The sequence below is a fragment of the Paroedura picta genome, chromosome 13 (assembly GCF_049243985.1).
Source record: "Paroedura picta isolate Pp20150507F chromosome 13, Ppicta_v3.0, whole genome shotgun sequence".
NCBI classification, from domain to species: Eukaryota; Metazoa; Chordata; class Lepidosauria; order Squamata; family Gekkonidae; genus Paroedura; species Paroedura picta.
In genome coordinates, this window is record NC_135381.1 from 14,577,328 (window position 1) to 14,603,508 (window position 26,181).

Genomic DNA, 26,181 nt, shown 5'->3' on the forward strand with positions numbered 1-26,181 from the left:
GACTCAGTGAGCTCTAACTTGAGGCTGACTAAAGTTTGCACTTTACTTTTCTCACGTGACTCACTGGCCATCTCTGCATTCCATTGGCTGACTGAGCTACCCCAAAAGGGATACAGTTCCAAGCTCTGATATACTTCCTGAGATGGAACCTGCTGATTTCCTTTGCTCCATCCAGCCCGGGAGAAGCTCCTATATGAATCAAAATGGCAGCTGCTGGGAGAATGTGCTCCCTTGATGTACACAAGTGGAACTTTCCCTCATCTTCTCTTACTCATTTTGTGACCTGGTATCTATGGGTACTAGTTTTCATCACATCCCAATAACTGTGGATGACACGTCCTCTTTGAGGAGAGAAAATTTGGGATCCTCAAACCAGTGAAGCTATTAGCTCTCTTTGGGAAACAGACGCAGATTCTATTCTCCTGCATCTACCCACAGAGCTCTCAAGAAGATGGCTCACTTGGGTAATGAGACACGCATACATACGCATACATATGTCCTAGGCACAAAATGCTAACCTGAGATCTTGCATCTAAATATTAAAGGTACCTATGAACCCATATTCATCAACATGCCCCACTCATAAAAGGCCAAGTTGAAAGCACTCAAACAATCTGCCTTTGTGTCGTTCGAATGTACTAAATTAGGGCCTCAGTCCTGGATCACTCACTGGGCATTCACATATTTCATTTTTCTGTACAATTGCAAACTACACAAGTACTGAAGCGGCTTAAAATAAATACCCCCCCCAAAAAAATATTTATTAATACTTACTAAGCAAAAAATGAAAAAAACTCTTACGAATAAAGGAAAGGCAGCATAAGCAACTGAAACCCACAAACATAAAAAGGCCAAGTTGCCAGGAGCAGCTGATGCTGACAACTCAGCCTACAGTTACATATTACCTATAAAACACAGGACTGCTCCAAATTAGTTATCTACAAGCACCATAGAATGATTAAAATGTACGTCTGCTAACAGCTGACCATGATGGCTGTTTCATCCCATATATAGGGGGCAGTTGTCATAGGGCAGCAGGCAGGCCATGCCCGTCATGGTCAGTTTTAATGGAAATAAAGACAAATTATGTTGCCCGCGACATACATTTAGCCTGCAGACAGTCTTCAGGGGTAGTCGAACTGCGGCCCTCCAGATGTCCATGGACTGCAATTCCCATGAGCCCCTGCCAGTGAACGCTGGCAAGGGATCATAGGGATTGTAGTCCATGGACATCTGGAGGGCCGCAGTTTGACTACCCCTGGTCTAAGTGGACTGGCCACAGGGTCACAAGACAGTCAGTGCAAATTCTGGTTTATAAAGCAGACTGCGGGTTCCCCCTTGTGTGTGCATCTTACCCAGTGTGATGCGTGCGATTCTGAACAAACACATGGGCAAATTTGAGCACACTGGTGTGAAACGCACAGAGATGCAAGGAATCGTACTTACGCTCACCCCTTTAGGAAAACACTGCATTGATTCAGTCTTAGGAATGAACTTCACAAATTCAGCAAACAGAATGCCACCCTTAAATATTTGTGTAGGAGCTTAACTTACGAGTGCAAACACACACGCAGAGCTCATATATTCATGGCACTGTATCATTCTCATATCTGCACTACAAACTTTTAGCAATTTTATGCTGGTTCAACATGACCTCCCCCACGGAATTCTGAGAATTGTGATCTGTGAAGATACAGAGAAATCTCTGTTAAGAGTTCTCTAGCTCCTCTCAGAAAACTACAGTTCCCATGATTCCCTGGGCAGAGGATTATTGCCACATATCAAATTTCTACTATGGCTATGCCCATGGAATATACGCCACAGATTTTGCTGTGGTACTTCCATTCATCAGCTGCCCAGTCAATCTCTCGCTCTATCGTTATGGGCAAACTACTCAAGTGCTAACATGCCTCTTTAGAAACATCCATTGACAAATATTTGAGAAGTTCACATTCCTCCACACAATCATTTCCTTCCCACCCCCTTCCCCAGTGCACCTGTGAAACAGGGTGGCAGCTGGCACTTTAGCTGCCCCCCAGGCTTTGAAACAGAAGCACTAAAGGGAAAAAGGGAAATTTTTAAAAGTTAGCAGAATACTGTAGCTGGCAAAGGTGCCGTTATGTGTCGTCGCCTTTTTTGTGTTCTGTCTGCTTTATCTAAAAGCAGGGAAGTTGGATTCAGTTATTTAGACTCCACATTGCCACGCTGGGGTGCCCTTTGTGTCCATCTGGCCTCTACCCCAGTTTCCTTCCTATTGAAAGAGGTGACAAATGGATCCATCCTTTATTATTACCCTAGCAACTGGCCCTGGTCATTCCTTCCCTCCTTTCCTGCCTATCCAGGTCCTCAGGGAAATGGAATGGGCTCCTTCAAAATCATTGTTCCATTTTAAAGTCTCAAGCCACTCCCACATTTGTTGGTGGCACATGAGTCGTGTTCAACCAACTGATGATAGGAAGAAGTACAACCCCCTGGTTGTTTTTCCCGGATGGAGGAGAAGGTGGGGAGTGGAAATTTAGATTGTGCAGCCGCTACCACTTAAAGGAACTCCCGCACCCAGCCCCACAGCTTAGTGATCCAGAGGCTGACTCCCAGGTTGGACAGGTACTGTATTTCAGGAGTCAGCATCTTGCGACAAAGTTTGCGATGCTTCTTGTTGATCCACTTTTTCAAATTGTAGCCCAGGATAGACTTCTCGCCCAGTGGTTGCCATGGCTGCATGGAGGATTCCTGGATGGCATTGGCGTCCACAGGGTGTCCCCCGTCGATGCAGATGCTCTTCATCCTTTCATTCTCTTCATGAAGTTTGGCCACATCCCTGGCCATCCGTTCTCGGCCATATGCTTCCACCTTGCGCCAAAACGTAGCGTTGAAGTACTGGTAGAGTTTGGCGTCTATGAGATTCCATGCCGTGGCCTTCTGGTAGAGCTCATCCGTCAGTTTGGAGATTGTAGAGTCTTTCCGAGCATTGAGCTTGAAGTAGACCATATCCTCCAGCTCCCAGCAAAGCAGGTCCTTCAGGAGCACTAGAGATTCATCAAAGTACTCCATCAGCATGACTAGATGGAAGCGTTGGTCAGTCTCCCGGATATACTGGTCAACCAGGGGGTTGTCAGGATGCATGTTGTTGTCATAGCCCAAGTCAAAGAAAAGGAGATTCTGGAGGTAGTGAGCATTGAACCCATTGGGATCATAATAATGCTTGGGGTCACGCAAGAATTCGGCCAGTTTATCCTCGCCTGACAACTTCCAGGTGAAAGGAATAATACGTCCAAAATAGTGGAAGGAAGACTCAAAGAGGTAGGCAGGGTCCCGCAAAACTGTCACAAAGATGGTGTCGGCTGGCAGCAATTTACGCAACTCCTCGTACTGAAAGCGCATGTGATTACAGATGATATTGAAGCATGTGCCGGGATGGTAGTCCTGCACTTGGCTGCGGTCAAAGTAGGATGGGTAGTAGAAGTCACTGCGACCTTTAGGAAAGGCAAACTTGAGGCGGTGCTTCTCCCCAAAGCGGAAAAGGATGTTGAGGAGGGTGCTGCTGGCTGTCTTGTGGGTCTTCATGAACATGATGTCCAGTTTGGGAAGACACTTCTGTCCTGGTGGGTTGTGAGTGCCATTTCCCGAAACAGGCAGCTGGGCTTGGGCAGGGTATGAAGAGCATGAGTGAGGGGCTGGGATCCTAAGAAAAGAAACACACACCTGTGAGTAAATGGGATCCTTCCCAGAGATAAGAAGAAGAGTTGGTTCTTATATGCCACTTTTCTCTACCAGAAGTCTCAAAGGGGCTTCCAATCGCCTTCCCTTCCCTTTCCCCACAACAGACACCCTGTGAGGGAGGTGAGGCTGAGAAAGAGCTGATATTATTGCTCGGTCAGAACAGCTTTATCAGAGCTGTGGCAAGCCCATGGTCAACCAGTCAGTGGCATATGGCGAAGCAGGGAATCAAACCCGGCTTGCCAGATTAGAAGTTGGCGCTCCTAACCACAATACCACATTGGCTAAGGAGCCCAACTGCCATCTTTAACCTAGCTGACCAGCAGCAACAGTGGGATGGATACCTTCAGTGACACATGGAAACTATTGTCTATCTTCAGTCTGCAGACATAGCCCTAGCATTGAGAAAGACAGGGTAGGCTCCAGAAGCTGCTACAATTGGGCATTCACCAGGTGCCAAGACCAGCCACTGGCTAACTGGTCCAACAGCACCCCCTTTTAATTTGTTAAAAATTTATTTGAGTCATTTTCAATCTGCCTTTCTCCTGTTAAGATGAAAAGTGGTATGGAGGTCAGGATCAGTACTACAGAATTCAGCAAGCCCATTGGGGCTACAGAGAAGCCCATGCTCAAAATGGCCCACTCATGCAAATAAACAAGAAAGAATGGTCCGGGGCATTCCCTCCAATGCATTATCTCTGCCACTTACCAGACGTTATCCAGTCCAGACGGTAAAGAAGTCGAATCCTTTGCACACAAAAATGGTCTTAATGTCTATTCAGCAAGGTTTCTCCTTTCATTGTTTTGTGAAGAGGATTTTTACATTTTGCAATAGAATGAGGCTGAAATGCAATGGGCAGTGGAATGTATGTATCATTTTGGATGGGCAGTATTGTGCTCCCCATACCAAAATCCAACTCCCTGCATGTCAAAAGCTAACACACAAAGGAAAAGAGAAAGTTTCAACCTCAGCCCTTTCCCTGTTGTGTCAGTTTCCTAGCTGCAGGGAGGGTTGTTTTTTTTAAAAAAAAAACCCAGCAATCATTCAACCTGGTGTCATATGTGGTACAGTTCATTCTGCTGCTTCAGGCCTAGTTGTATATCAACTGCTTTTAATCCCTTCTGTAGAGCAGGGGTAGTCAACCTGTGGTCCTCCAGATGTCCATGGACTACAGTTCCCATGAGACCCTGCCAGCTTTTGCTGGCAGGGGCTCATGGGAATTGTAGTGCATGGACATCTAGTGGACCACAGGTTGACTACCCCTGCTGTAGAGGATTGATCTGTGTGCTGCTCATTCCAAAATGAGCAGTCAGTGGTTTTACCTGTGACCTTCCATGCATTTATTCTCATCTACAGCAGGCTTACTCACTCTGTCATGCTGACTTGCAAGGGTGGGATGGCATAGGAGTACAGCAGCAACATGAAGCTGGTTAAGAGGGTCCCCAGGATGAGTCCCTTACACATGGACTTCCAGTTCCTCCCCCGATGCAGCATTGCAGTCACCTGAAATCCCAGAGAAAGGGGCAAAGAATTAAATATGGCAGAGTTCTAGAGACGAATATCCTGACAGGGGTGGAGGGAAGAAAGGAAAGCTTTCCCCCCTTCATCTGCATTAAAGTTAGCCACCCATCCTTCCCTCTAGCTCATGGCATGTATGCTTTGCTCTTCCAGCCCCTGTACAGACACACGCATGCCCTCTCTCTCTCACACCCATGCCCACACCCTCTCTTCCTCCCTCACTCTGGCTAGCAACATTTACCCTAGATGAGCAAGAAAAGGTTGGTAACGGCTACAGCACCTGGCTGCTGTCAGCAGGCATCCCCCAAAATCTGAGTTTCCTTCTGGATCTGCGTGGCTGGATGGAAACGACAGCGGCTACTTTCTGAAGCTGAGAATTTCTGAGCAGGCACGAGAAACTGCAGTGCAGCACCGATGTCCTCTGTGTCAGGCCAAGGAGACACGCTACCTGGGGCCCTGCAGTGGCGGGAGCAGCAGGGCTGAAGAGGCTCACAGAAGGCAAGCAGAGCCCGTGGGAGAAAACAGATCAAATCCCAAAGGTTTCTGTGGAAAGGTGGGAACAGGCTTGATGCAGGCTTGATTCCAACTGGGCCCATAACCCACAGAGAGAAGGGTCTTAAATCTTCCCCTCAGTTCAGTTTTCCTAACATGAAATGGCATGGGGGTGTTGGGTCTCCCTTTGGGGCCACATATGTACTGATGAGCTACACTTTTCCTCAAGGTTTTTCTTCTATTTGCTCTACTGAGAGAGCACAGGATACCAGCTATTTATTTATTTATTGTATTTCTATACCAACCTCCCATAAGGCTCAGGGCGGTTTACATAAAACATAGCGATATACATTGCCATCATATAAATAACAACCATAACAGTGGGAACCAAAATTGAGTAATGATGTTTTAACAGTTAACAGTACAATAATAACTTTCTAAACCAGGCATTTGGTTGAAGGAGGCCAAATCAACAGCACTTACTGAGCCCCCTAGAAAACCCCTCCCCATGAACTGAATCCTGAATCAACCAACCTAAGGGATCATAGTTAGCAGATTAACATTGTTATTGGACTATCATATTGAAATGTTATAGGAATTGTTATAGAATCATAGAATAAGAGTTGGGGACCTCCTGGGTCATCTAGTCCAACCCCCTGCACTATGCAGGACACTCACATCCCAATCACTCATCCGCTGTAACCTGCCCACCCCCTTGAACCTTCACAGAATCAGCCTCTCTGTCAGATGGCTATCTAGCCTCTGTTTAAAAATTTCCAAAGATGGAGAACCCACCACCTCCCAAGGAAGCCTGTTCCACTGAGAAACCACTCTAAGTGTCAGGAACTTCTTCCAGAGGTTTAGATGGACACCGGTATTTATTCCTATGTTCCATGTAAACTGCCCTGAGCCACAAGGGAGGGCGGTATATAAATATAAGAAATAATAAAATAAAAGCTCCATAGATCGTACTGCAACTCATACCCCCACCCTCTGCCAAAGTAATTACAAATTCTGCAACAAATCCTCAAGAATACAAACCGTGCAATGTCCTTGAACAGGATACAGAATTTGAGTTTACTGGGCAGACTCCCCCCCCCCCCCTGCTGTGAGCGGAGCGTGAAGCAGCTCGAAGAATGAACTCCCTTGCAGTCGCAGGGCAGGGGGTAGGGAAGAATTTGTGCTGATAGGCTGTATTATGCAGCTGAAATTCTCATCTCAATGAATAATGAATGGAGGTTGTAAATAGATTCTGAACTGGGTAACAAGACTCCCTTATTTCGTTTCAGCGCAGAACACGACAGTGTCTTGCACTGACTTTTCCCTATAGAAAGACTTGGGGACGGAATACAAACGGGGAGGAAAGTACGAGTGGTTTGGGACAGGAGATGTGCCTGCCCAGTGTCTTCTAGCAGAAGTGATACTGTTTGAGTTTTGTGGCATCTCCCATTCTATTGCCTCTCCTGACCCTTATCTTGGCTGTAACCTCTGCCAACCTCACAGGGAATGGAAACATCTCTCTAGCTGCAGCCTGCCTGGCAGCAACAGCTTGAGCCTTATGCATTCGCTGGCAGGGGCTCGTGGGAATTGTAGTCCATGGATATCTGCAGTTTGACTACCTCTGGCTTAGACTCTGTTCAAGCACAAAAAAAGGAACAAGAGTCTGCACCACTGATTGGACAATTTGCAACTGGTGGTGACAGAAAGGTCTCTGGATTGGCAGAAGCCTGGCCCTTCTCTCCTTGCTTGGTCAGGATCTAGACTGACATAAGTATGACATGCTTCATGCTGCATTTCAGGACTAAGATCCCTCTGAGGTCTAACTACATATCTGGCTAACCCCAGTCTTGGTCAGGCCCTGATAGACCCACACCATAGGTTATTTATTAGCTGTTAATTAATTTTTTTAACGTCCGCCACACGACCTCAAGACGGGCCTTCACGGCTTACACTATATCCATCATTACGAACATAAAGAAATAAGACGTGGGCATGCATCTATGTCAGGCAGACTGAATGTCCTGTCAACGACAGATTTCAGAGGGCAATTCACCAAAACACCATATTCCAGCCATTACTGCTGCTGTGAATCTGCATTACTATGGAATGTGGGATTTGACAGGCTATTTTTAATGTTTTAAATTCTGTGGGTTTTAAAAAATCTTTTATTGTAACCACTGGGAGACGACTTGCGAGAGCGGTGGGCAAGACACTGAATAATTAATAAATAAATAAATAAATAAATAAATAAATAAATAAATAAATAAATAAATAAATAAATAAATAAGTAGAAACTACAGATCTCATCTTAGTCTACAGTCAACGGTCATCACTACTCAAGAGACCTCTGGATTGCCCGAGTTTCTGGCACTTGTGGTTTCTCTCCGTACAGTGAAGGGTTTTTAGTTTGCCATGCTGTACTGTAATGTTTACTGTTTTGCATCTTATCATTTCTTGTTTTGACTTTGCACAAGACCTTTGGCCAGAGGAGAGTAATAATAATAATAAAAAAGGAAGGACCCAGCTGCATAGAATATACCCGCAGCCTGAATTTTAATGTTTTATTTTGTGGACCTTCTGTGGGCCTTCTGCCCTCTCCCCTTATGCAGAGGGAGAGTGTCCACTGTGGCCTGGATCCTGCCCAGGGAGCCAAGGTAACTATATCACAGGCTGGTGGCAAGGCTTCTTCTGCAAGCTCAGGCAGGATGGCTGTTGGAGCTGCTGGGCCATTGTCAGCAGATGCCTCAGCCATGTTAGGCTTTTCCCAGTCCTACTGGTCCTCCTTGGCTGGTGGCTTCTTGGGCTCTTGCTCTGAGGGAACTAAGTCTGAATTGAGAAGTAGTCCCTGGGGGTCATGACAAGTGGGGCTGTGGCAGCAAGCTCTTTTCTCCCACCTATAGACATTGGGTTTTCATGTATAAAGTATATCTGCATACCACTGTACAGTTTTCGACAAGTCACTGGAAACCCTGAAAACACTACTCTCAGAATTAATTGGGGAACTGTATTTTGAAGTTATAGACAGTCTTCAACGGCAATGCCATGTAGGCCGTGTTACAATAACCCGAACTAGACATCATCAAAACGTGTATCCTCTGGAATTTTTCTGTCGTTTTGTGATGGTACTCATTCATACTGAGTGCCCGAGGGAACAGGGAACAAATCAACAATAGAAGAGCTCATTCGGCATTTGGAGCGATAAGTAGAAATGTGTCCAGATCGACTCTCACTTCTGCTTGGAACTCGCAGGTAGCCTGAGGCTAGGCAAGCCATATCTTCTCAGTCGGAGACAGCCGTCTATACCATGAATATATAATAATACTGTTCTACAAGAATACAACCTTGGTGCACTCCTTTCTCTATTTTGAACCAGTCACGTTACCAAATGGTGTATGTACAATGGCTTCTTGGAGGTTAAGGAAAAACCTGGAAGCCTACCTTGGCAAATAATTGCCAAGAAAATCCCATGGTCTAGCTCTCAAATGTTCAAGATTACCAGCCTGAAAACGGCCCAAATGCCCCTCTTCCCCCCCACACACAAACATACACACATACACAAACACACACATATACAAAGCAGGTTGTAATTACTGGTAATGTTTGACTTTAAATCCTAGTAATGAAAAGCTAAGAAAAAAGTCTTACAAAAATGCAGAACACAAATAAGGTTGGTGTACAAGGGCTTGAGAGCATCTTTTAATTTTATGGAAACCTCCAGGTAGCTCATAAACTTCAGAAAAGGTAGGACAGGCAGGCACACATCTCTGTAAAAGGAGACAATATTACAGTATGAGCAAATGTCATGCTCAAAAAGCATGTCGCTGAACATTGCCTCCTTCTCAACCTTCCAGGGAATATGACTTTATATGAAAAAAAACTTCTGAACATTCCAGAGATGCATTACAAGTTTCCTTCTCTCTAGAGAAATCGTGGTGCTTTTCAGACTATCTAGTTTCATTGAGCTGCAAAATGGTTGCAGGAAAAGAAGAAAGGGAGCTTCAGGGATGACAGCCAGAGCAGTCACAGAATCAGACTGCTCCCGAAACTAAATAGGCCCAGCCCAAGAAAAGCTGAAAAAAAAACAACAGCAAAATTTGGCCAGACCAAAACAAAAGCAAACAAACAAAACCCCCAGCTCCATCGGTCACCCAAATGAACCACAGAAAACCTCGAAGGAACACAACAGATCGAAAATTCAAAGCCACAGCCACAACATCGTGCTACTAACAGAAAGCAAGAACAAGTAAGAAGAACCAACGAAGAAAAAAACAGAAAAGAAAAGGAAACCAGCCAGGATAAAACCAAGAAAAAGGGAAAAGGAGTTAAATCCACTAAGGGCTATTGGACACCAACAGAGAGCCGTTTTGCACAAGGGAATTTCAGCGAAATCATTACCAGATGCTGTCGCTTTAAAATCATGGTTTTAGATGACGCTGTCAGCCTCCCGTCCCAGTTTCACTCCATCTGGCAATTTGTAGCGGAAGCAGGGAAATCGGTTAAACTGCATCCCCCTGGGCAAAATCCCGACAGATGGCGCAATCACCCGTTAGGTTTCAGTGAGGAGGCTTCATCAGTACTCATTTCGCCACGGAGATGTCCCTCCCCTCCTCATGGGGGACGGGAGGCGGGTGTTTTTTAAAAATGAAGAATGTTGAGTAGCAATGCATAATCGCAAGTCTATTCAGAACCCTGTCAATTATCTGGCTCCCCACTTACTCCTTATTTGAGTGTGTGTGTCACATTTTATTTTGTGTTCTTTTTCATTGGGGGTGCATGTAGATCTCCAGCAAAATACCCCCCCCCCCGTTTTTTGTTTGTGAATGGCAGGAAACTACAGGTTACCCCCACCCCCCACCCCAGGGTTGACAGGTCACCTCTGGCTGCTGGAAGTGGATGCGGGGCGGGCGGTGAGGTTGCCAGATCCAGACAAGTTCACTGTTAGGAAAGGGCAAAATGCCTTGCAGAGTTGATTCCAACTGAGGTCTTTGCCCTTCCCTGGCAATTTTTTTGTTTGTTTTACTTCTTTCCAGTCTGTTCCCCCCTCCACACACACACATACACACTCCCTCCCTCCAAAGTAAAATGTCCTTCTCTCACAGACTCTGCTGCCCTTGTGGTTTGGTTTTGCTGTTGTAAATCACTGACAAATCTTTTGGCCCCAAAGCATCACCTCTTTACTTCTGGGAAGGAGCTGCTGTTTGGGGAGATTTGCACCCTGTTCCTTGCAGCCACTCACAAAGGCCTGATTGATTAATTTTTATGGAATCAACTCCTTACCAGCTAAGCACAAGGCAAGTCCAACAGGCTGCAATCTCTACATATAAGTTTGCACTATGAAACTATCAAAGCCTGAAGACAGAGCTGAGACAGTTAACCAATGCCTCTGTGAACAAATGAAATTGCATTGCAACAATTAATTCTGTGGTTTTAAAAAGACAAAGGAGAGGAGGAGGCGGGCTTTGTGTTGTTTCCCCAGCTTCGATAAGTGCAGCCCATCAGGTGCTAGTAGGCCTTCCTCGAGAAAGCCTATCCCATGGTCCCAGAAACAAAATCTCTCCTGCCGGCACCAACTACGCAGCCACTGATTCACCTCCATTATCTTCCTCTCCCAACACATTCCTCTTCCCTTGACAGGCAAGATTGAAGAGAATACCACTTGTGCCCCCATTTGCTTGAGCTTCCTCCCCAGATCTTGATAGTCTTTTTTAATAGGAGCGATGGTATTCATGGACATGTCATTCATTCCCACATGGACCATCACAAATGGGTAGCGATCTGTAGATTTGAGGAGTTTGGGCAGCCGTTCTGAAATGTCTTTAATTTTTGCCCCTGGCAAGCAAAACACCTCTCGGGTTAGGGGGTCGGGCCCAGCCACATGGCGATCCATTCCTCTTAGCAGGGAGTCTCCAATTACCAGTACTCTCCTTTTTTTTTCTTCTCAACTCCATTTCCTTCTATCCCCGTGGCCTCTTCACTTTGTCGTAGACTTTGTTTTGGGACCTCTTCCCTTGTTGACCCTTGCACCTCCTCTGCAAGGTCCTGAAATCTATTCTGGAGCTCCAAAGGCCCCAAGAACCGTCTCACTCTACACCGTTGAGTCTTTTTCCGAACTGTCTGAAGAGGCTCCGTAGGGAGGTCAATCCCCTTATCCTCTTCAGGACTGGTTGTATCCTCTTTATTCCGAGTTGCACAGCTCTGGTCTATGAACTCCTCCCCTTTCTTAATTTGGATCAGAGTAATAATGCTGTTTTCTAATCCCCTAATCCTTTCCTCCGAAAGTCTTACCAGTTTACACTTGGGGCAGATGTAGTCCATCTTGTCTTCTGGGAGGAAGGCAATCATGTCACACTCACTGAAGATGATGGGATGAGTGTCCTGGAGGTACATTGTAACTTCTAGGCAGTGCAACTACTAGGGAAATATAATCTACTGATTCAAATTGCTCAGCCAAGAACCCCAGGCTAAGAGCCGCAGGCCAAGAGCCCTTTGTCTCTCTGCCAAAGGCTCGCGCCTCTGGCAAGGAGCAGCCCTTTTAAATCCTCCCAGCAATCACCCCACCCAGTCACCACAATAGCCTCACCTGGTCAGCAGCAATACTCCCCAGTAGCTCTCTCCACATGCTCTCAGTTGTCTAAGCTCTCTTGCAATCTAATGTCTCTTGCAATCATACTTTGTCTACGTAGACTACACAATCTATGGCATTATGCCCTGCTGAGGCATAATTATGCCCCTCACCAAACCCTGCCCTCTTCCATCCTCAAATTTCTAGGAATTTCCCAATTGATCTGCTGGACTTTCAAGCCCGAAGCCTGGGTTTTAACATCCTGTCTCACACACACACATGAATACTGTCCATCCTCTGTATTGACTTTGCTCACAACATGTGGGTTAATCATTAACACACTCTGACATGCGGGCAGGAAGGTGTTGCCTTAATGTTCTGTTCCCATTCTCCAATTGTGCCCAGGTAACTTCATTAACTTCATTGCCCCAGTCTTTCCTATATTAGTTTTTCCCCATACTTCCCTCCCCCTCCCCAGTGCAGAATGAATTCGCAAGATAGTCTCGTGCTCGAAATCTGAATTTCCTCCCGATCTCGTAGATTACCACCCAAAACCGACCCAGGAAAGGCAGGTTTGGATGGCAAACTATTTTAAAATGAATATTTGTATGCTAGCATTTATTATTATTATTATTATTATTATTATTATTATTATTATTATTATTATTATTATTAGATTTATAGCCCGCCACTCCCTTGCGGCTCGTGGCGGGTAACAATATCGCAATTCCCCATTAAAACCCCATAAAACAATAATAACATTGCCAATATTGCCGGCATGGCAAGAATGGCAGCTCAACTCCCCCCCCCTCCCTCCCACTACTAGCGGGTGGAGAGGAGGTCCTGATGATGTTTTGCTTCGGGTCCAGAACCCGAGTCCCCGGGGGAGGCATAGATCTATTATCATTGAAATGTTTCAGAACTGGAGGGCACCTGCATTGAAGCACTCAGTCAGCCCAGTTGGGAGGCCTGATGCTAGTTCCTGCTGACTCAGGAAGCAATGTTCATTCATTCATTCATTCATTCATTCATTCATTCATTCATTCATTCATTCATTCATTCATTCATTCATTATCATGTTTATATACTGCCACTCCCAGGAATACTGGCTTGCGGCGGTTTACATATTTTTAAAAAAGACATACATATAAAACAAAGTAAAACATTCTAATAATAAAATTCTAACACAATTTATCAAAAAGATAATTTCAATTTCCAAAGATGGTGGTGTAAATACTATATCTTATGACGTTACTGAGCCTAGATCTCATAAGAGCGCTGCATAGCAGCGCAGCCGACATCAGTCTCATAGGATGACAGAGGAATGTCAAAACATTGTCAAGAACAGGAGTGGGTGGGGGAGAATTCTGCACTTCCAGTTCCTTCAAAACCAGACCTTGAGATGATTACCAGAACAATGCAGAGAAGAAGAAGACTGAAGAAGCTACACATATTAATCATAACCCTCAGCAGCACGGAAGGGGAAGGAAAGAGCAATATTCTGGTGACTTTGAATGCTGTGGCTGCTAACCCTACCCTTCACTTTACACCAGAGCAGATGTAGTGAAGCGAATGAGGCTACTCTCATGTTCAGTGATTGCATCCTGCCAATGTGGGTTAGGGGCAGGCAATGAAAATAATTTTATGGTTGGGGGTCCCCACAACATGAGGAACTGTATTAAGGGGTCGCAGCATTAGGAAGGTTGAGAACCACTTCTGTAAAGGAAGGAGGGCTGTAAAAAAACGATCTGCTCCAGGTGTCAAATATGCTAGCACAGGGGTAGTCAAACTGCGGCCCTCCAGATGTCCATGGATTACAATTCCCATTTCGCTGGGAGGAGCTCATGAGAATTGTAGTCCGTGGACATCTGGAGGGCCGCCGTTTGACTACCCCTGTGCTAGATACACCACTGGAGGTGTGTCCTTGATGCAAGTCAAAGGAATTTAAAAGTGGGGGGAGGGGAGAGAGAGACCGCTCAAATTGGGGGAAAGGGCAACCAATAAGGGGCTAGACATGTAGCCAGGAATGAGTTTCAATTGTAGTGTGATGGGTGGGGAATGTATTTTAATGGGGATTATGCAGCCCTTTTGAGGCTGGGAAATGCTGTGCTGCTTTAGCTGTACTGCTTTATGGGAACAATCTGAATGGGAACAGACAGAACTATGATGGAGAGTATATGGCAGCTGATCGCAACAATAGCATGAGTATCGGAACTGCCACGATATCCACAAGACTCAACAGGCGGCTGTAGTCTGGGAAATGCCAAACTAACTGGGTCTGAAGCATTCCAGTTAGTCAGATTCCCCAGACAAGCTCAGGGTGTTATCCTGAATGTTTATTCATATTAATGTGTGAGGGAGGAATTAGCTTAGAGGGGTAACTGGGGACTATTTCTGTATCTATTCGGGAGTCCAATTCCTTTAGAAATACCTTGAAATAAACAGACCTAATTTATTTCCAAAATTGATTTTGTATTTATTATGAGTATGTCTTGTTGAACACCATACATGCACTGAAACACACTGAAAAGCACACACACAGATACCTACAGTGGAAAGATTAGCAAGATATGGAAATAAGGGTTATACTACACCTGTCCTGAAGCGGAGATGGGTCCCAGAGTACGGAGAGATGAAGTTAATGACCAGCGTCTTCTTCAGAAAGCGATATCAGATGTGGAAAGAACACAGCGGAACACACATGTATCAGAGCACACACTCCCGGTATAGGCATAGGGTTTGAAACCCCTGGGCCAGGCAATGAGCCAGCATGCAGGGCTGTTCTGCATTATGCATGTGACTGGGCCACAAGTGTACATAATAGGTCAGGGGTAATCAAACTGCGGCCCTCCAGATATCCATGGACTACAATTCCCATGAGCCCCTGCCAGCGTTTGCTGGTAATTGAGGCCAAAGGTCCAGAGCATGAAGCACAGCCAAAAAGAATATGCATAATGGCAAAGACCACCTCATGAGAAGGAAGGACTCCTTGGAGAAGAGCCTGATGCTGAGAGCAATTGAGGGCAAAAGAAGAAGGGGACGACAGAGAATGAGGTGGCTGGAAGGAGTCACTGAAGCAGTTGGTATGAGCTTAAATGGACTCCAGGGAATGGTACAGGAAGGCCTGGAGGATCATTGTCCATGGGGTCGCAATGGGTTGGACACGACTTTGCACTTAACAACAACAGCAATGGCAAAGGAAAGATGAACAATACCACTGGCTGGGTCTAGCCTGATAGGATTAGCACTTATCTTTTGTCTATGCTTCAGGTATTGACGCAGTTGACCCATATCTTGTCACCCATATCTTGTCACCCATATCTTATCAATGGCTCATATTGGCTAACTGGTAGGAAATCCAGGAAGAGGGTCATCAACACAAAAGGTGGAACAGGGAGATATGATTTGAGATAAACAGGAGAAGGCCTGGTTAATCTATGGCCAATCTGATGTTTTTGTTTGGGAGGGGTACCAACCCCATTGTTTGTTCCCATAACTGCACATTTAGCTTAAGTTTGTTGGAATGGCCTAGAGAAAATGGGAGAAGGGGATTTTCTATCTTGTTCGAGTACTCAGACCTGATGGCGATCCGGCCTGAATTTCTAGAGCATTTCCGCACAAAGGGGTAAAACATGAGTGATTTCCTGTTTGCAAATGTGGGATGGTAAATCTTGCGTTTGCAGCCCTCCTCATGGGGAGACCAGTCCCGCATTTTCCCTCTGCCTTGTCATGGCTTTCTGCCTCCTGAGGAGGCTACAAGGGAAAGCAAAACAAACTTCTTCCTCTGCTCCTTAGCTTGTCAATCACAGCAAGCCACTAATCACTGCACAGCTGTTCTCTCATGGACTGAAACTTACTTTCCCCCCCAGGCCCCAATTTTTTTTAAAGGCACTATGTGGTAATGCCACAACACAGATGCATTATTAATAAAAATCATGGACATTTTGCTATGGAAAAACACCAGAATAATATAGCATCCCCCCCTTTATGATTTGTGTTCTTTTTGCACTTTATTTCTATCTGGGTGGATTTCTGAGATGCTGAACATGGTCCCTGGAGCCCAAAAAGACATTTTGTGTTAATGGTTGGCTTAAAAACAAAGCACTTAGACCCTTGTATGATCAGAAGGATGCCCAATCACCTGCCCCTGACCACAAAAAGACTGTGGACACTTTGTCAAAGTTAAAATAAAATCTTCTGCAATGTAGCTAGCTGTTTTAAAAAAATTACTCAGATCAGGAAATGGAGAGGTGCGTGCAAGGGCGGGACAGCGCTGCAGAGACCTTTGTGCCTTTCCCCTCTATATGGGCTTGCCCCTGGTTGCTCACCGATGCGACACGCGATTTAGGGTTGTCAATCCAGTTTTGGCGATTCCCCTAATTGCTATTCAAAAATGGCCAAAACTCCTCCCAGCTACTGGACAGCCTCAGGATGCAGGCGATGTCATGTTGAGGGGCTCTAAAAGCTGGCAACATTCGAAGGTTGTCCAGGGGCAGATTCCTCATGTAGAAATGGTTCTAGTCTAAGGAATTATTCCAATGATTTTCTCTCTTTAGAAACTGCCAGTCTGAACCCTGTGAGTACCATACTGCATAATGCCAAATAAATGCTAGGGAAGTAGAGGTGCCTTCTTGGAGACTGCCTTCTATTACATGGCCTTTGCCAGGGTAACAAGGGTTTCAAAGATTTCATATGTTAACGTGGTGTTTGCAATTGCAATTTCCTAACTTCATCTCAGAGACAAGGAACCATGTGGCAAGCAACACTATGCCCCACCCCATATACATATTGACAGACTGCAGCTATCCAAAAGGGATGGAAAAAAGCTCTCAGAAGCATTTAGCCTTCTCCCTGTTTCTTATACGCACGTGCAACCTCAGACGTGATCACAATATCAGAAAAGAAACCCAATGATTTTACATCAGCATCTTCTGGAGAAATAGGAGTGTCAAGGACACTTCCTAAGATAAACAACAGTTAATGCAAAACCTCTCATTAACCTATTAATACTCTCGAGAAAATGAGGTTGAGAAAGACAGAGCAACGTCCTCGGACTCACTCATCAAGCTTCATGGCTTTGCACCTGAGTTTCTGGCATCCAAACTCAAACCCTACCTAACCCCATCAAGATTTAGTGATTAATTTTAACAATTGCTTTAAACATATTAACTAGCCTGGAGTATTTAACACATGGACAATTAAAAATTCAAATGAAGGAATGTTCATACACACAGATATCACATCTTGTGGTGTCTTATGGACTAACAGAGATATTGTGGCAGAAAATGTTATGAGCAAAGCCCACTTTGGCGGAGATTATTGTTGGCGACTATGCACCCGCATAAAAAACAGGTGCAAATCGAAAGAGGAGAGGGAGTTACTACCAGGAGAAGTCAGAATGCCCTGCATCACAGTAGATACAGGTGCTACATTCTCTTGCAGAGGACAGGTGAAAACACGATCCCGTCAAGAGGAAGCAATTCTCTCCATCATGGATCAATAATCAGAGCAAAATGTCACCCCCGAAGTAGGTTGTGTCTGTGTATCTTACATTACTGATATCTGCCACAGTACATTGGTAACTTTTAAACACACAATGGACTGTATTTCTGGAATTGTCACATAAAGAGAGCGGAGTTTGACATTCAGCAGTGCTTCGCTCTAGAACTTGTTACTAATATTATGTAAATAACAGAATGAAAAATACCTCTAAACATTTCTAGCAAACTTTTCCTTGGCAGTGAATAACTACGGCTGACTCCCCCCATCCCTCCACTCTAGTGGGAGATTAGAGACAGGTATTAGAAAGAACACATTGTATCTACACCTGTATGCACATTCATACCTATCATTCTGCTTCCCTTGTCCCCCAGCACACAATCATAGTAACGCTACACCTCCCTCTTTCACAGCCCAATACTTTATGCATATCTTACCTGTTCAGCGGCTCCCGTTCCCTTTGTAATAATCAATGCCCTTGACTCGTACTTCACCTTTCCCTTGGCTTAAGCTCCTTTCTGCAACTCTTTCTTCCGCTGCACTCTCTGTGCAAAAGCTGAATGTACAAGAAAACGATGGGATGCTTCTCCGACATGGATCAGACTCTTTTAACACAAAATAACCACTGAGGGAGGGCTCTGTCCAGACACCTCCCTATGTCCTTAGTCAGCTTCTTTATGCCATCACCTGTGAGCCACCCCACAAAGGGAAAAAGCTGTGGGCTTTCCACAGAACCACCACAGTTGCTAGCTCTCCCCCCTGTGGGGCCCTCCCACCATCTCCTTGGAGGAAAATGTTCAGTGACTGAGCTCCTGCTGCCGCCACCCTAGCTGACTCTCCAGCTTTGCCTCCCCTCCCACTTTCAGCAACAGAGAATTCATTCACAAGCCTCCCCAGCCAACGAAGAGAACAACACAACCATTTGTATCCATCTGCAGCACTGCCCTCAACAAAGACATTGTCTCTAGCATCACTGCTTTCCTTACCCCCTTTTTCTCCTGCAAAGTGCAGCAAAGTCCAGCAGTTTCTCAGCCCTGCCCTCCATGACAGGAACTCCAAGCAGGCACCATTCACTTGGGCGTGGCAGATTTTTATTGCCGTAACTATTGATAAAGGCTGGATTTCTGCATAGACCGTGATTGCCATAAATGGACACCTTGATGGACTTTCATCTAAGACCTAGCCAAGCAATTCTGCTCAGTGAAACAGTACCAGTATGCAGTTTCTCACCTGCCTCTTCCTCTTTGGATAGTATATACACGGCTAAATGCATTTGAGTTCAAGTCAGGATGCTGCAATGCACATACCGGGTTCGATTCTGCACTCCCCCACATGCAACCAGCTGGGTGACATTGGGCTCGATATAGCACTGATAAAACTGTTCTGACCGAGCAGCGATATCAGGGCTCTCTCAGCCACACCCACCTCACAGGGTGTCTGTTGTGGGGAGAGGAAAGGGAAGGCGACTGTAAGTCGCTTTGAGCCTCCTTCGGGTAGAGAAAAGCGGCATATAAGAACCAACTCTTCTTCTTCTTCACTGAGGCATGAAGATCTTAAAGATCTCTTCTTGGTATACCTGTGGAACCGCCTCCTCCCTTATGCCCCTCAGAGAAGCTTATGCTTGAGCTCAGAAAACCAGCTCTGGATCTCCAGCTCCAAAGAATTGAAACTGGCCTCAGCCAGAGCCTTTTCTCTCCTGGGGCCACCTGATGGAATGCTCTTCTGGAAGAAACTAGGGCCCTGTGGGATCTAAATATGTTCTATGTAAATGTTTCAAAATGTCTTATGTAAACCGCCCAGAGCCATAGGGAAGGGTGGTATAAAAATCTAAATAAAATAAAATAAAATAAAATAAAATAAAATAAAATAAAATAAAATAATAAAATAAAATAAAATAAAATAAAATAAAATAAAATAAAATAAAATAAAATAAAATAAAATAAAATAAAATAAAATAAAATAAAATAAAATAAAACAGTTACGCAAGGCCTGTGAGGCAATTTTATCAGGACTATGGATGAGGGCCATAAATTAAAAAACAAGACCTATGCAGAAATCATACAGGAATAACATTAGATGCCAAACATTAGATGGCAGGAATAACATTAGATGGCAGAGGCTCATGGGAATTGTAGTCCATGGACATCTGGAGGGCCACAGTTTGACTACCCCTCATCTATACTAACACAGCACTCCCCACCCCCATCAGACACATGGCTGCTCATGGGATTTTTAAAACAAATTTTAATAACTTGACTAATATTTATATATTTTTTAATTGATGTGATTTTTAATTGTTATATATCACTGTTGTAAGATTCCCTGAGTCTTCGGGAAGGAGCAGCATAGAAATGTTAGTAATAATAATTTATTTACTTAATTTATTTAATTTATTTACCATGCTCCCTAGCGGTTCAGGGCAGTGTAAAACAGTAGTACATTGCACATCAGTAAAACACGAACATTAAATAAAAGTTTAAAACATTAAAAACACATCACTGTATTAAGAGGTTCATACATCTCAGTGCAACCATGTCATTTCTTTTGGATGTAACCTGTCATGCCCCCTGCTGCACTGCTGATTGATCTCCAAAGGGCCCTCCAGAGGCTGCAGTTGATCCTGACCCACGGCCCAGGGCCAGCGCTCTCCAGGCACTACCTGGAGATCTGGCCAGTGAAGACCAACTCAATGCTCCAGATGATGAACCTGGTCACCGCCAGCCTCATGCGCCCATGTCATCCCAAGGAACAGCACCGCCAGTCCTGGGCAAAGACCCCAGTGAGTCCCATACAACAGTGTCAGAGGAGACTATCTACTCTGACAGCTGTCAGGAGATTGGCACATCTGGCTCGTCACCCTGTCAGGGTAGATGGGACTCAGCTGTCAATTTCTGGCCTAAAGACTGTTTTTTTTTTTGTTGTTGTTGTTTGTGCAAAGAACTCCAATGCCCAGGAAGATTCAAATGGGTAGCCATGTTGGTCTGAAGTTGGTAATGTCCAGGAATTCATTTTTAGAAAACACGGTGTGTCTGCTTATATTTATGTAGTTTTGCCAAAACACAACTTTGAACTTACTCGCATTCTTCTCACATCTCAGCTGAAACCTAATTATAAGGGTACTTTTGAACATGTTCAGAATGACTTTTTCTGGTGACTCGTTACCTCAGTTTGTATTACATCAAGGCAGACTACAAATTAAGCCATGCTGACTCCCTCTTATTCCAGTATAGCACAAACATTTTGGGACGTGGCTGTCTGTGGGCAAGATGAAGGACCAATGAAGCTCCTCCCTGAACCTTTAAGCCTGTGGAGATTAGCAGGGTTTTGTTCAAGGGGAAAAAGTTGTCCCTTTAGATAGCAGTCAAGAGACAGGGACCTCTGGAGCGACAGCCCTCTGTTTCCTTTGTTCCCAGCGAGTAGCATAATGGGAGTGCAATGAGGAGCCTCATTCTGGACAGAATGAGGGGCATTGTGCAGCTAGCACCAGCCAGAGCTTTGGCCTGTCAGCTTTTACGTTGTAGCCTCTTGATTTTAAAGGGGACAACATTATATCTAGTTGCTGGCCAAGGAGCTGGTGCTGGATTTGCTGCAGAGTAGAGGGAAGGGATGATGGATGTAAGGTCAGGGGGCAAATGATGTTAAGAAGCCAAGATGGAGCAATCAGGCCATGCAGGCTATTTCTGCATGGACTGATTGCTCCAGCTTGGCTTCTTAACAACATCATTTGCCCCCTGACCTTACATCCATCATCCCATCCCTGCCATTGCTTTGCTAGTGTCAAGCCACCTTTGCACAGAAGTTTCCGACAAATACACATTTGATAAGTCTGTGTAGTTTGCAGCGTTCCCTGAGATCCTGCTTACAAAAGCATTTCTCTTCCTGCTATAGCTCCTTTCACATTTCTCATGATTCTCTCTCCATTAATTTTAGCCTCACTGGCAGTTGAAATTCTGATATACCAAAGAACCAATGAACTATTTTTGCATGTTTTCTCATCCTTTTATGTGTCAACTCCTCTTCTCTGCCCCCTATCTTCTTATATGCACTGTATGTACCAATTTACAGTGGTATTTACGCTCAGAGGGCAAGGAGAATCCATCCTGCCTCCCCCTTTTTGCTCTTCTTTGGCACCTCTTCTATCCCAGTCAGGTTTCTGGGATGGCCATGGGATAGAGACAGTGCTCGTCACCCTCTCTGCATCCTAAGTACAAGATGTTATTCCAGGGGATATAAAAGTTACATTATCACTGTTCGTTCTAACTTAACTAAATAATAATAACTAAATTGAGCTCTATGAATACCTGCTGTTCTACCATTATACAGTCACTCACGTGCAATGGCAGCCATTATGGAGAGAGAGAGAGAGAGAAACCAGCCTACGTTTCTGACTTTGGACTTCAGCAGGACTTACAAGTGGGTCATGATCTGACCTAAAGTAAGGCTCTGTTAAGACACACCATTGATTTGTCTGTTTAGAGTGGTGTGTTTCTGTGTCCTTAATCACAGAACAGGCAAAGGGCTGGGGAGAACAGAAATGGCAAAGAAATCTGTCCTTCATCACAACGCTGAAGATAAGCTTGAAAAGGGGGAGGACACTCCGTCGAACAGATATCTCCATGATTATAAGGTGTCTTCCCAGAAGTGCTTGATAGGTTGGCAGACCAGGTACCAGATTCCTGCTTCTCCCTCCCCTTTCCTTCACGCAGGGCGTCTTCAATGCCTTGCAGGAGACCCCAAAGTAAAAATTAAAATCTGCAGGTCCCCTTGCCAAAACTGCGACAGTTGGGGACACGGCTTCTTCAGCCACACCCCAGCAGGCCTCCTTTGTCACTGCTAACAGTTATACTGAATGTGCACATTCCTATCACAACCACCACTAGGCCTCACTCCTAAATATCCAAAGAACAAAAGTGGAGGGACGGTTTCACCCCCTCCCCCCCACCCCGAAACTAGCCAGGAAGTGAGTGACATACAGTAACTTTTGGACCCAAAAGAAATTCCCTCACCAGCCAGCTTGGAAAAGCACCAGGGCCTTCCTCTCCTCTGGCCTAGAAAACCCGCTGGAAGGCCCGAAGAAGGCAGAAGCTGCAGTTGCCAGTTAGGTCCTTTGGCTTCAGAGCAGAGCTCGCTGAGCTATGACAGGGCTGCTTCGGTCCTCAGGACGTACCCAAATTCACACCTAACCTACATTATTTAATTTAGAAAGACCTCCACTGGCACAGGCTGAGGATTCCCGTACAGCCCCTCCGCCCTTTTCATTTGGGATTTGTCTAAGGATGTGTAAAGAGGACATGGGTAATACCAAAGACAACCCAGTGGTCCAATGTACAAAATGAGGCAAATCTTTAAAAATCATGTAATTATAAAGCCATTGCTTGTTCAGCAGGCAAGATATTTACTATCACCTCTGATAAAGGGTATGCTGTGCTCAAATATGACATTTAGACATGCTTCAGTTAAAGGTTTTTTGGCTTAAGAAACTAGCTTTTTTTACACTTGACTCATTAGCAGCTTTGCTGGAGCGTTCTGTAGCAACGGATATTTCCAGAAGTCAGCCAATTTATTTAATATACACCTCCCACTTCCCCTCTGTGAAGACCCAAAACAGCTTAAATGCCTTTTTCACTTGATGAGTGACTTTGGGCCAGTCCCACTCGCACCTTAACCCACCTAATAGGACGGTTGCAGGGATAAAATGGAGAATGTTTTAAGGATATATATTATATATGGTTTTATAATGTATCTGACAATGTATAATGTATTTCATTTAAGAATGTTCTTTAAGTGAATGGAGGCCTTTTTTGTTTTGTTTGATTTTGGATTAAAGTGATGTATATAATATTGTTATAACAGATGTTGGAAAAAGTAGGGTCCTTTTTCATATGTGGTGATGTGAGAGATTGAATAAATTCTGGGCAAAAGTACATGTTGTTTTAGAGGAGATGTTTAGTATTAAGTTTCCTATGAGAACTAAAAATATGTTAAATTTGTGTCCAGACTTGATTCCTCTTATGCTAGGATTTTTTTTCCTATGCTACTACCGCGGCAAGACCGGTCCTGGCCAAGAACTGGAAGTCTCCGGAGATACCTGTGATTGAACTATGGCTAGACAACTAGCTGACTTAGCAAAAACGGCAAAACTGACTTCTATAATTAATAAAAAGTTAATCGAAGAATTTCAGGAGCAATGGAGCTCCTATTTGGATTACCCGCTAAATGATGCCATAAGCAGGGCTCAGGGGCTGTGGGAGGAGGAAGGTGGGGGACATATTGTAATCAACATTTAATTTGTATGCTGTTTTATATTTTGGATGCCATTTAAGGTTTTGTATTGTAATCAACATTTACTTTTTCTTTCTGTATATCTTTATAAGATAACAATTAAAATAAAAAAATAATTTAAAAATTAAACTTAAAATTGCAGTTTACCAAATGGGTGGATAAATAGCATCGAGGGACAAGTAATTTCCGATGAGTTATCTTGTTCCTGATCCTTACTTCTATAGTCCCCTACATTTGAATCTGCCCTTCTCTTCCATGGACTTGAATTTTAGGCAGAGATAGTATTTTGTGATTCACACCAATATCTCCAGGAGTGCGGATGTTAATTAAAAGTATTGACACAACTCTTAACCATTCTTTCATTTGTATCAGAATAGCTGCATATTTTGAGGACTCTCCAATATTTATTAAACAAAAATACAACTATGAAGCAAGAAAACAGCTGCATAGAACAAACAATAAGTAAACACCATTCAATACAGCCTATAATACGGCACAAGGCCAAATTGGTTACAATCCCTCAGATATGAAAAATGTTGATTTTTAAAAAGTATATTTTTCAGTCCCACATATGTGATATCGATTTATAATGTCAACAGAAAAGCATTCTAAATGGGTCCAGAGGTGTTTTTAAAAAACTTTATTCATATATTGTTATATTGTTCTTTCGTTCTATGGAAACCACCCTGAGCCTCCGGGGAGGGTGGTATATAAATATAATAAATACATATTCCTGCCTTAAGTCCTGGTAATGAAACCATATCACTGTTCAGGATCATGTTAGAAAAATATACTACCTTTGTATGGCAAAGCACCCCGGATTCCTCCTAAGAGGTTCATATGCTAAGTGATTCATTCCATTTTGCAAGTTTGTTAATTGGGCTTATTGACCTACAGACCTCAGGGGAGGGCGGTATAGATATGTAAGAAATAAAAATATTTTTAAAAACTCTGTTAGGTATAGCTCCAACTAGTATTTTTAAATTATCTTATTTGGAGCCCCCCTTCTAAAATACGTATTATCCAAGGCCACTGCTCTCAGTTTATGCTTAGCTCTACATCAAAAGTGCATTCCCATGTGTGCCAGAAAAAGCTTTGTAATAACAGATTTTTCTTTGCCACCCATCAAGCCTTTAGATTCTGATATTGTACAAAAGAGCATTCCACACATTAATTTGACCACTAAGAAGACCCCCTCGGGGTCAAAACGCATTTGGTATATTTTGTCATGTGCATTTAGATATGCATTAAAAACATATTAAAAACAACACATATCAGTGCACTTCGTTTAATAAATGTTTGTAAGATTTTAAAATATTGTATTTGCAGCTTAACTTTTGGGTTCCTAACTTCTGTTCAGGTTGGGTTTCGGTTCCTTTTTTTGGATTTAACCTTGATCCATACCAGTCAGGCTTCCGTCCTGGCCACGGGGTAGAGGGTCACCTTGATGGATGACACCCGGTGCCAACTGGATCGGGAATGTTTGGCTATTTATGTGTACTTTTATATCTGTTGGCTGCATTTGACATGGTCGACCACGAGCTGCTAGCCCACTGCCTCACCAGGAAGGGTGTTCAGGAAACATCCTTACAGTGGCTGATCTCCTTCCTCCAGAACCAGACACAGAGGGTGGCAGTGGGGGAAGAGATGTCGTGCCCCTTTTTGCTCCCTGTGGGGTGCCGCAGGGGGTGATGCCCCCATGCTTTTTAGCATCTATATGTGCCCACTGGCACAGTTGGTATGGAGTTTGGGAGTGGGCTGTGACCAGTATGTTGATGACACCCAGCTCTGTCTCCTGATGGACAGCTGGCTGGACTCTCCCCAGGAAACATTTTAGAGTGCTCCAGCTTTTAAAAACTAATTTATATGCATCCAACGTCATTCCTTTTCATTAATGGGCCTGTCAGTCTCTTTCCTACTGAATTAGACCCAGGGAAGCACATGTAGGAAACAATTAAAAATAAACCCTAGGAACTGCTGACCTCTTCCCAATACAGTTGAAGCAGTAAAGCTGCCCCCCAAAAAGGGGCTGGTGGTAGGGCAGGAGCATTTTCTGTACCTCTTACTGCCTTGGTGGTATCAATGGATTCACAGACCACACTGAAAGACA

The 26,181-nt window shown here is 44.3% G+C and overlaps 1 protein-coding gene across 16 annotated transcripts; it reads right to left on the reverse strand.

The window, feature by feature from the left end:
• Nucleotides 1-1,193: 1,193 nt before the first annotated feature.
• Nucleotides 1,194-22,885, reverse strand: GAL3ST1 (galactose-3-O-sulfotransferase 1). Of its 16 annotated transcripts, none has more exons than XM_077307813.1 (6): nt 22,796-22,885; nt 18,227-18,345; nt 14,885-14,945; nt 5,517-5,779; nt 5,088-5,221; nt 1,194-3,682 (listed from the first exon to the last, which is right to left on the reverse strand). In XM_077307813.1, the coding sequence occupies exons 4-6, from the start codon at nt 5,535-5,537 to the stop codon at nt 2,539-2,541; spliced, it is 1,299 nt and encodes a 432-aa protein (XP_077163928.1). In that variant the 5' UTR covers nt 5,538-5,779; nt 14,885-14,945; nt 18,227-18,345; nt 22,796-22,885; the 3' UTR covers nt 1,194-2,538. The 16 variants fall into 16 exon arrangements, with proteins under 16 accessions (XP_077163928.1, XP_077163927.1, XP_077163933.1 ...); XM_077307812.1 differs by lacking the exon at nt 22,796-22,885 and adding an exon at nt 18,776-18,878; XM_077307818.1 differs by lacking the exon at nt 22,796-22,885 and having other exon boundaries at nt 5,517-5,692; nt 14,885-14,942; nt 18,227-18,725.
• Between the last annotated feature and the right edge of the window lie 3,296 nt (nt 22,886-26,181).

Excerpts from the sequence above, each read along its gene's own strand:
- GAL3ST1 (XM_077307809.1), bottom strand. The coding sequence starts at position 12,347 with ATGTGGAGAGAGCTACTGGGGAGTATTGCTGCTGACCAG. Across the intron at positions 5,222-12,308 it reads GGAGTATTGCTGCTGACCAG|GTGACTGCAATGCTGCATCG; the intron begins GTGAGGCTATTG and ends CTGGGATTTCAG. Across the intron at positions 3,683-5,087 it reads TTGCAAGTCAGCATGACAGA|GATCCCAGCCCCTCACTCAT; the intron begins GTGAGTAAGCCT and ends TTCTTTTCTTAG.